General features: G+C 36.9%; 1 protein-coding gene across 1 annotated transcript in view; it reads right to left on the bottom strand.

The window, feature by feature from the left end:
- LOC106874497 (vacuolar protein sorting-associated protein 18 homolog) overlaps positions 1 to 8,452 on the bottom strand; it is a 53,067-nt gene extending 44,615 nt beyond the window's left edge. The window contains exons 1-2 of the mRNA XM_052968020.1: positions 8,302 to 8,452; positions 141 to 244 (exon numbers count right to left, since the gene is read on the bottom strand). Coding sequence (XP_052823980.1) covers positions 141 to 212 — 72 coding nt within the window. The 5' untranslated portion in view covers positions 213 to 244; positions 8,302 to 8,452. The remainder of the gene's footprint in view (positions 1 to 140; positions 245 to 8,301) is intronic.
- Positions 8,453 to 11,511: the final 3,059 nt, after the last annotated feature.

Consider the following 11,511-nt stretch of genomic DNA (forward strand, 5'->3'; position numbering starts at 1 on the left):
CACATATATATATATATATATATATATATGTATGTATTTATGTATGTGTGTCCCACTACTGCTATATAGTTCACTGATACAGTTACACATGGAAAGTTGCATTTCATATAAAAAGAAATGTAAACATTATAACAACTTACCAAAGTATCTTCTGTTGAAGGAGCAGCAACTCTGGAAGATTCCTGCTCATACTGATCAAGAATGGATGACATGATGTTCAGATTAGAAAATACTTTTTATTAAGCTGAAATAATCAAAAAATAAAACAATATACTTTAGAAGGTAAGGTTAAACAAACCAAATTACATCTTAAAAACTTTGTGTATGTGTGTGTGTGTATGTGTGTAGACTCAGGAAGACATGGGATGAGGTGGTGAAGCATGATCTTCAAATGTTAGGCCTAACAGAGGTGATGACAAGTGAGTGAGACTTGCTGTGCTTGAGAAAACTCATCAAACAAAGCGAGGTTGTAGTCATGACTGTTGCCAGTGTCATGTGAATGACACCGGTGAAACTGCAATTGCAGCCATTGCCAGTAGAACAATCATTGAATGTTGGGCCTCACGGAGGCAATGACAAGTGACTGAGACCTTTGACGATATGCTATGCTTGAGAAGGCTTGTCAAGCCAAGTGAAATTGTAGTTGTGGCTGTTCCCAGTGTCATATAAATGGCACCCATGCCAGTGGCACATAAAAAGAACCCAATACACTCTTGGAGTGGTTGTCATTCGAAAGGCATCTAGCCGTAGAAACCATGCCAAATCAGACTGAAACCTGGTGCAGCCCTCCGGCTTACCAGTTCCAGTCAAACTGTCTAACCCATACCAACATGGAAAGCAGATGTTAAACAATGATGATGGTGGTAAGTAGCTTGCTTACCAACCACATGGTTCCGGGTTCAGTCCCACTGCGTGACACCTTGGGCAAGTGTCTTCTACTATAGCCTCGGGCCGACCAAAGCCTTGTGAGTGGATTTGGTAGATGGAAACTGAAAGAAGCCCGTCATATATATGTATATATATATATATATGTATGTGTGTGTATATGTTTGTGTATCTGTGTTTGTCCCCCCAACATTGCTTGACAACCGATGGTGGTGTGTTTACGTCTCCGTAACTTAGCGATTCGGCAAAAGCGACTGATAGAATAAGTACTAGGCTTCCAAAGAATAAGTCCTGAAGTCGATTTGCTCGACTAAAGGCGGTGCTCCAGCATGGCCGCAGTCAAATGACTGAAACAAGTAAAAGAGTAAAAGAGAGAGAGAGAGAGAGAGAGTATATATATATATATATATATATATATATATATACATACACACACACACATCTATGTACGTTAAATACATCCAAATATATACATTATATACATCATCCATACACTAGATTTCAGATGCTCATTATTACATGACTATGAGAGGGATACAATTCAAGAAACAATACAAGGCATTGCATCTTTAGCAGAACCCAAACTGATCTAAATGAATAAAAGGAAAAAATGTCAATAGATTACAGTAATAAAACCGATAATCATCCAGTATAGTGGAGGTGCATGGCTTAGTGGTTAGGGTGTTGCACTCATGATAGTGATTGTGGTTTCGATTCCTGGACCGGGTGATGCATGGTGACTCTTGAGCGAAACGCTTCATTTAAGTTGCTCCAGTCCACTCAGCTGGCAAAAATGAGTAATCCAGCAACAGACCGGCATCCTGTCCAGTGCAGAATATATACATCAAAGAATCTAGGAAACTGGCCTTATGAGCCAATGGTTCAAAAAAGACTTTTTTTTTTTTTGGTATGCATCAAAACACACTATTAATTCAAATTATGATAAATGGAAACAGAGTTTGCTTTTAGAAGTGCTGAGATGTACAGATAAGGAAATAATTTATTCTCAACTGCAGAATAATGCTGATAGAATAGCAGGAACAGGATAAAATATCCATATTTTGTGGAAATGGCCCTATAACCCTGATGACTATTTACACTTGCTATTTTACTCATATGCATACTTGATCAACTACCTTCATCAAAGTCATACTCGTCACAGTATGGAGTATCAATAAGGAATTTTTATTTTTAATTAGGTTATTCAATGCAGTTGAAGGCTGTAAATATTAAAATGAAAATGAATTTATAAGCATTATATATCCATACAAGATTGTAGAAGAAATTTAACATGGCTCTATATGTGAATAGCATTGGTGCTGGTGCCATGTAAAAAGCATCTAGTATACTCTGTAAAATGGTTGGTGTTAGGAAGGGTAGCCAGCTGTAGAAACCAAGCCAGAACAAACTATGAAACCTTAGTGCAGCCCCTGGCTTTGCCATTTCTTGTCAAACCATCTAACCCATGCCAGCATGGAAAACAGATGTCAAATGTTGATGACAACATTGATGACATAATAAATCTTAAATATTTCAACGACATAAGTTTGCTAATATCATGCAAAAATTACACTCCTCATCATCTTCAGCACTGAGTGAAATCTTCATAATCATCAGAACGAAAGAAATCATTGTACAGTTCCTGTTCATTGTCCTTAACTGTAATCATAGAATGTATATTATCTGCTACTTCTTCATCATTATCTCAGAGATATTTGTCTTCTGAACCATCCAATGTTTTTTGAAAATTCCACATTTCTTGAATGATTTTGTCATAATGTAAGCTTTTAATAGTGAATGGAATTTGTGGAAGAGTGAACACAATAAAGACTTGAACAAAGTGGTGAAGAACAGATCTAAAGATGTTGCATCTCATTAGAGTCAATTGGTGATATGCAGTGTTGGAGAAAACTCAGTCACCTGTGCAAACATGGTGAATTGAATTGAACATTATAAATGAAGGTTGAGAACATATATGTGTGTGTGTGTGTATATATATATATATATATATATATATATATATATCATCATCATCATCATTTAATGTCTGGTATGGGTTGGATGGTTTGATCAAGTTGGGGAGCTGCACCAGATACCAGTCTGATTTGGTATGGTTTCTACGGCTGGATGCCCTAACACTAACCACTTTACAGAGTGTGCTGGGTGGTTTTATATAGCACTGCATGGGTGTTTTATGTGGCACCACGAGTGTTTTTACATGACATCACATGGGTGTTTTAATGTGGCACCACACAGGTGCTTTTATGTGACACTGCATAGGTGCTTTTATGTGGCACCCCCATGAGTGCTTTTTATGTGGTACCAGCACAGGAGTCTTGCAGGTCAATCCTCACCACTAGGGGATCCAGCCTTAACACTTCTGTTGCAGAGTGTGGGTCTTCTTGAGTATAGCAAGGCACCAAATATCTTGGTCCTTTGTCATCTCGTCTGAAAGGTTCAGTGTCCTGAGGTCGTTCTTCAGTACTTCATCCCATATCTTCCTGGGTCTCCCACTTCCACATGCTCCATCTACTTTGAGATATGGCACTTCTTTATGGAGCTGTCAACACATACTCACACACAGTAAAGTTAATATCTGCTGCTTCCTTGCCTCTTCTGTATATTTTACATCCTCTTGTAACTCTATTGCACATCTTCTTATCACTTCTTGTAACTCATCTCTTTGTTATTCATGTCATTCATATAACAATGGATGGTATGAAAGCTACACATGCTCATCAATACTCCTGTCTCATCACTCTACATATTTCACCCCTCACATGGCCTACACATAAGAGACTGGATCAGGCTTTTGTACCAATACACTTGACTTTCACCTTCCCTGAACTGTAGGTCATCTCTCACCCTTCCTTGAGCCACTTTTTATTGTCATCCATTATTTATTCTTGACACTGTCCATCTCTAATAGAACTCATCTCTCTACACACCATTTCACTCCAATCACTGTTTCAACCTTCAACCACCTATTCTGGTTTTTGCATCATTGCTTTCTCTCTCCTAATCACTTCCTAAGTTGCTTTGCCTTGAGTGAACATACATGTCTCAGAGAACTAAGCACTCTTTACTCCTACAGTTGACAAAACAACCCCTCTCACATAGTTATCAAGATAACATGTATCTAGTGCACACTATAAGATTGTTGATCAATGAGCAGAGAAAGTGCAGGGTCAACAAGTCCCTTTAGAATAGTCTCATTGGGAACATGATGACCTCTATGTTGTTGGTGTCATGATAAAATGCAAGATGAGTGGTAAACGTCAATAAAGAGTGACCATGGAAAGAGAGAAAGGGTGTGATGCTAAGTAGTAAAAAGGGTGATGGGAAGGGACATTGAATACAGGCAGACCTAATACCATCCCTCTATATAGGCATTATGATGACAAGAGGTACAATGAAAGAGGGACTGATAGTGCAGATTGAATATAGACAGAGCCAGTAACATCTCATTACAAAGGCAGCATGGTACAATGAACAGAGGGTGAGTGATAGAGAAAGTGATGAAGGAAAAAAGCAGTAGATGGAAACTTATCAAGAATATAATGCACAAGAGACTTAAATGTAGATACATTTTACATTATAGCCTCCATAACTACTGTAAAATTCTATTCATTTTTTTTGTACCAAACTCAAGATTAAGTTAGAAGTGTATGTAAAAAATAGTATTCTCCATTCTCATTTATTTAAAAAAAAGCACAATAGTATAATAAAGCTTTAATATTTAGTAACAATATTATACTGGTACAGAAAGATATTTATATGTATCATAAAATATACAATCTATTGTATTCTTGTAAATATTCTGTGCTATAAATACAGTTATAAATACAATTTAAAATCCTTTGGCATGGAAGTGGGTGTTGTTAGAGGGGAAATGAAAATGAAACTCCAGGACACACTACAGTATAGGTCAGAAGCTCAATCAGTACACACAGTAATAGCGCACTGGGAGATTCAAAGGTCAGATACAATTGAATGCTTTGCTGATGTCATGTGTAATGATGCTGTCACTAAATTTCTTGTGAGTAGTGGCCCACTGATGAGTGATATAGAGGAGTAGATTTCCAATAGAGCTGACTTTATGAAAGCTGTACTGGTGGTCAACAAGGAGGGAAAAGGATTCAAAATGTTGGAGAAGGCTTTTGTTAATAACTATCTCCATCATTTTCATGATGTTAGAAATGATTGCAATAGGATAATGGTTGGCAGGGTGAAAAAGGTTTCCCTTCTTGGGAATGAAACATTTAGGGTGAGGGAGAGAGAAGGACTGAAGAGTTTAGTGAGTATGGAAGTGCATTTGGTGAGGACAGGACATATTGTTTAAGGGTAATGAAAAGGACATTGTCAGGATTGGTGACCTTGTTGATTTGGAGCAAATCGAGGCACTTCTGAATTTGGTATAAATGTGTACATGATGGTGATCCCGATAGAGTGGAAAGGGATAATTTTGGAGGGAATTCTTCTAGTGTGTGCATGCAGTGTGTTGTTGGACGCAAAGCTGGTATAAAAGGTGGAGCATTTTACTGCAAGAGACTTGCTTAGGGAATCATCATTATTGAAAAGTGGAGAGAAGGATGATTCTGCAAAGCTGACAGCAAGATCTTTTTGCAAGATACCAAAGGATTTGATTGTAGTTTGAGAGAGGGAAGAGCTTGTAGGCTGTGTGAAGCACCCTTTGAATTTTGGATGCTGCTGCAATGCTGAGTAAGTCATCAAGTTTGTAAGAGTGAATGAATTTCTCTAGGTGTTGTAGGGTGTCCGTTAACTAAACTGAATGAACCATTTGGTGAATTTAAGGGTTATGAATTTTGGTTGTGAGTGAAATGTGGAGGAACCATAAAGGCTAGTTTCAGTCACCCATCTAGCCATCACTGACGGATAAGGGATGAAGAACATCTGCTGCCAGATATAGCTATCAGAAAACTGATGGAGCTCCAACTACCTGCATAAAGTGGCACAGGGTCTTGGAAGTGTTTGTAGGGGGGATGGAATTCTATAGTAAGTGAATGTGATGAGTAGTCACAATATGGTAGAGGTCTGATGGCAGAGGAATGAAGATTTAGTAGAGGCTGATTTCGGAGGTCAGAAAATGACAAAGGGTGTTTGGAGTGTTGGTATGTTGATCAGAGATGCATGAAGGGGATGAAACTAATTGATGTAGTATTGAATTTCGATACATCAATATGAGTGTGACAGCCAAGAAGAGTTGCTAGCACTGAAATCGTCAAAGACAATGACTTCAGATAGGAGTAATGTGAGGCAGGTGTTCTTGAAGCAGGTAGAAATGCCGAGAGGACTTTGATGAGCTGTTAAGAAAGTAGATATATTTAGAAGAGTGGGGAAGGAGACTCTGAGCCAGAGTAAGTGGAAGTCTTTGTTATTAATATTTAGATGATAGAGATGAATGGCAGGAAAAGTGGAGACCATATATTTGTTGACACTGCTTTTCAGAGCGAAGTTTGAGTTAAGAGTGTAGCATGGGCAAAAGAGATGGACTACAGATTATGAGTGAATGGTTTATGTATCAGAGATTAATAGTAAGTGTAGTTTATGTGTTTGTATGAGTGAAGCCTAGGTTGGACTGGAGTGCACAAATATTGGAGAAGGGAGAGTTGTCCAGTGGTTTTGGTTTCCCTCCTTTCTATCAAGCACTGAATATGAAGGACTGTATTATCAAATGTGTTACTCCATTTTCAAGGGGGTAAGGTGTAATTTTAAGGAGAACTGGATGTTACAGTCAGTTGAGTAACTTCATCAAATCTGAGAATTTGTGCATTTGGTGTTTTCTTTCCACCCAAAGGATGTGCCCATAACCCTAAATAGTAACAACTTTGACAGATTTAATGTATTAATTATAATGATATTGAACTTCTCACAGGATCAAGAAGAAAAAAAAAGTGCGAGATTTTTCCTAATTTATTTATGAGCATAGGAAAATGTCAAGCAAAAGTGGATCTGGTATGAATTTTTACATAAGCAGTAGTGTTGTAATTGAATAGAAGTCCCATTTAAGGGAGCTAACACTGCAGTAATTTGATTTGGCAATTCAATACGTGGTGAAAATGTTGAGATCGATGACTATTTACAAATATCCTACTGAACGAGTAGTTATTGAGCAGTGTTCTTTTCGGAAAAATAGAACTTACAACAAAGAGAAACATTTTATGGACCTAGTAACTTGAGCTATTATAAGCAAAAGGTGGCAAAAGTCAAAAATGTTATACTGTGATTCACTGCATTTGAGTCGTCTATGTGAAGAAATCTCACGACAAAGATGTATATATTTTATGCATATCAATAACGACATTCATTCTTTACATTAAATAAAAGAATATAGTTTTAATCAGTGATACATGTAAGCAATTTACGAAAGATGGAGACACTAAAATGTCAGCATACGTGCTTTATGTTATCTAACTTCAAGTCCTTTAAGTGTGTGCGTTGAACTGTGGCTAACTTTGCCTTTGGTTCATTAATACTGGATTAAGTAAGTATCAGTAATATACTGAGTCGAAATTTATCGACTATATACACCTTATAAAATTGGCTTTGTGTCTAGTTAAAAGAAGCCAATATATTGAATCATAATATAGTGAATCGATAAGTTCAACGGCATTATTACAGATTAAATAATAATTTCAAACATACAAGAGAAACAAAGAGATAGATTTTTTTTTACAAAAATACTGTGCAGATCTTTAAAACATTGTTTATGGATGCACTTCGAAGCGGATGTCGTCGGTTAATTTCTCTTACATACTGAAAGGAAGAAACCTCTCCTTATTGAGATTTTTTAATGATTCATTAATTTAAGTTTACAAAACAAATATCCACGTAATAATAATTAAGCTTTTAGATTTATTTCTTCCTCCTTCAGGTAGATTTCGAAGAAAAATTCACCGCAAGACATTACACAAATGCTATACATAAACAATGTACATGAGTTAATTACGAACCAAGGAGGAAGCGTCTACACGGTAGCTCAACCAGCAAGAAATAACAAAAAAATCTCACTTAAATTAGAATTTACTGCTTTTGGAATAAATTGGATGCTGTAGTCTTAGATACACTTAAGTCTGAGTATAAGACGGGATGGTCATGACAGGAATACTTTTGATCATCAGTCAACTCAGAGCCGAACAACAGGAGTAATGTACAAAGGAAATTCAATACTAAATAGAGTATCGTTTTTGCGTAATTCTAACGAGTAAACAGAATATATAAAATAAATAAATGAAGGAATTGCGCAAAAAGGACAGAAGCAAGTGTACATAGCACCATGAATGATGCCAAAACAAAACTTGTAAACGCCTACTAATGAATATGCGTATGTTTTCATATCAATAATAGTTGTTTAGGAAAAACTGATGTGTTCAACGAAATAAAGAAAAATATTACCTATAAATATGAATTCAATCTGTACAAAAAAAAATTAATTCAACAGTAGATCAGGTGAAAGAGAAGCACTAACTGTTACATTATTAGTCTTAAATTCACTAAATGTCTGCAACGCCATGATGTCTACTGAAGACTAAAGGGAAATAATTCTCAAAACTGGTGAAATACTTTCTCTCTCTCTTTCTCTTTCTTTCTTTCTTTCTCTCTTTCTTTTTCTCGCTTTGGCATTTCCCAGAGCAATGGGACTGGAGATTGAAAATAGGGGCAGACAAATTGTCATGTTTAATAAAGACAGGTGGGTATTAAACTTGTCAAGCTTGTCCCAAGACCATGAAGTAAAAGATATTATATGGATGCAACCTCTATTCTGTTTTCTGATTAATAAGGAGTGGGTTAGGGGCACAGAAATTTTTGGGGAAGCTTTTTGGAGGGTCTGGTATTAGTTGGAGAACTACTCTCAGGTATGGGTTTTTTTTAAAACAACACTTCAGATTTATGGTAGAGGAGAAATGAAAACATGTAACTTCCACAACTGAAATAAAGTGACTACCAAAAATCAGAACCGATTCATCATCTTTGTGGTTGGTTTGTAAACATAGAAAATCAAGTGGGTTACCTATTTCACTCCCTGTATTGGAAATATGATATCAAACATAAAGATATTCAAGTTGTCAACATCATCATCAACATTATCATTTTAATGTCCACTTTTCCATGCTTGCATGAATTGGACGGAATTTATTGAGGCAGATTTTCTATGGCCGGATACCCTTCCAGTCACCAACCCCCACCTGTTTCCAAGTAAGGTAATAATTCCCCATAGCCAGACATGTTTTTGCAGAGTAATGGAAATGACTGATACTGTTTGTATGACAGTGGGACTCATTTACAGTTCTCACATGAAGTGATGTCAAGGACACACACACACAAATATATATATATATATATAAATATATGACAGGATTCTTTCCTGTTTCTGTCTACCAAATCCACTGACAAGATTTTCATCAGTTTGGAGTCACAGTAAACATTTATCCATGGTGTTATGCAGTAGGGCTAAATCCCAAACAATGTGGTTGAGAAACAAATTTCTCAACCATACACTCATCATCATCATCGTTTAACGTCCGCTTTCCATGCAAGCATGGGTTGGACAATTTGACTGAGGACTGGTGAACCAGATGGCTACACCAGGCTCCAATCTGATTTGGCAGAGTTTCTACAGCTGGATGCCCTTCCTAATGCCAACCACTCCGAGAGTGTAGTGGATGCTTTTACGTGCCACCGGTACGATGCCTATACATATTAAGTGTTTCTAAAGTTATTTGTTTGTAATTCTTGAATCAGAAAAAAAAGCAGTGCACATGCTGTTTTACAGCTCATAACTAAGCCATGACTAATTGTAGTTGATATTCGATTTGAATTTTTTCAGATTGTTGTTGGATGGTAAGCATGAGTGGCTTTGAGAAAAGATAGGAAGAAGATGATATGAAGTATTGAAAGTGACAGGTGGTATCACTGTAGTGCATCAAATAAATGTTGTGACCTTACGCAAATAACTGTTTAGCTTCACTGTTTTGTCATGTGTTATTTCATCTAATAAGGGACTTGTAGTCTATGATCCATGTCTCATCCTCTCTTAGAGTCACAAGCAGCCTTGGTTAAGCTACATCATTTAGTATACTCTCTCTGTCTCCATCCTTCTTCCTCTCCTCTTTAAACACATACATCATCTAAGTTATTTTTGTTGTTTTTTTCTTTACAGATGGCAGTTTATTTGCTTGTATATATTTGCTTCTACAGCCAAAAAAATGTGTGAATACTTTCTGCAACACAAATTATCCTATTGATTTTGTAATACATGAAAATTTGCATATTCAACCTTAAATACTTTCCTATGTAACAACAAGTCGGTTCTTACCTTAACATAAGTTGAAGGTTTCACTCATCTAGCATGTGACTCTCCTATCAAAACTAATCCCTTTGGACCTCATCCATTTCTTATCTACTGGATCGACAGCTTCTTGGTTGCACTATTGCAGCATATGTTGGTGGAGCTCTTTTTGTGCCAGTCTCAGTTAACTTTGGTGTACCTGAGAGCTCAGGTTTGTTCCCTTCTCACTTCTTGCCATCACACTCAGCAATATTCACAATCTTCTTTAACCATGCATCATCCAAATGCAATCTATATATCACATATCAAACCTGCCTTGATTCCATTAATAGGGACCTCAAAAACTTCTTCCAATGAAGATATGCTTATCTTGAATTTTCAATAGCAAAAAACACAAGCACACTGCACAGATGCCTTTCTACTATAGGTACAAAGCTCGAAAATTTGAAGGATGTTGATAGTCTATTACATCGAGCCCATTGCTCAGCTAGTACTTATTTTATCAACTCCAAAAAGATGAAAGGCAATGTCGACCTCAGTGAAATTTGAACTCAAAACATACAGACAAACGAGACAAATACTAAGTATTTTGCCTGGCATGCTAATAATTCTGCCAGCTTGCTACCATAAGCACACTACTCATATTAAGAAAGTGTCATCATATCCTTCAATCTCTTTAACTTGAGCCTTCATATATCTGCACTCGTATATCTGTCAATAGAGTGGGTATATTATCTGAAGTGTACAGTATTATATATCCATTACGGCCAATCTTACCAATCGGTTTCACACTTGGGATTCAATGGAGTGTTAGGTAATAATCCAATCATGTAACCCTGTGCTCATCAGAGGTTGTCATTAGTGAAGAAATATGGTGACTCTAACTTTGATGAGCACAGGGTTATGTAATTGGTGGATTGTTACCTAACACTCTATTGAGTACCAAGTGTGAAACCAATTGGTAAGATCAGCTGTAATGGATATATAATACTGTACACTTTGGCTGATATATATATGTTCCATGCTTCAGCAACTCTGAGCGTGAAAAAATGTTTCTGAAAGTCATGGGAGCTGTGCTGTTTTCGGACTTTCTAGGCATGCCCATGTGTGTTAAACACATGGAGCTCAAAAAGGTGTTCAAAGTGGTTGTTGGCACAATGGTTAATAATTTTGTGGGTGTTTACCAAATCAGTTGCCAGACGTTGGAGCTTCAATGTATCTATGCCCAAGGAAGCAAGATATCCAGAGTATGGTAGATGCCTGATGGAAGGTATTTGCTTGGTTGCATGTCTCTGAACAGTTTCCAGGAGGTCAAT

This window comes from Octopus bimaculoides, chromosome 5, assembly GCF_001194135.2.
Source record: "Octopus bimaculoides isolate UCB-OBI-ISO-001 chromosome 5, ASM119413v2, whole genome shotgun sequence".
Lineage (NCBI taxonomy): Eukaryota > Metazoa > Mollusca > Cephalopoda > Octopoda > Octopodidae > Octopus > Octopus bimaculoides.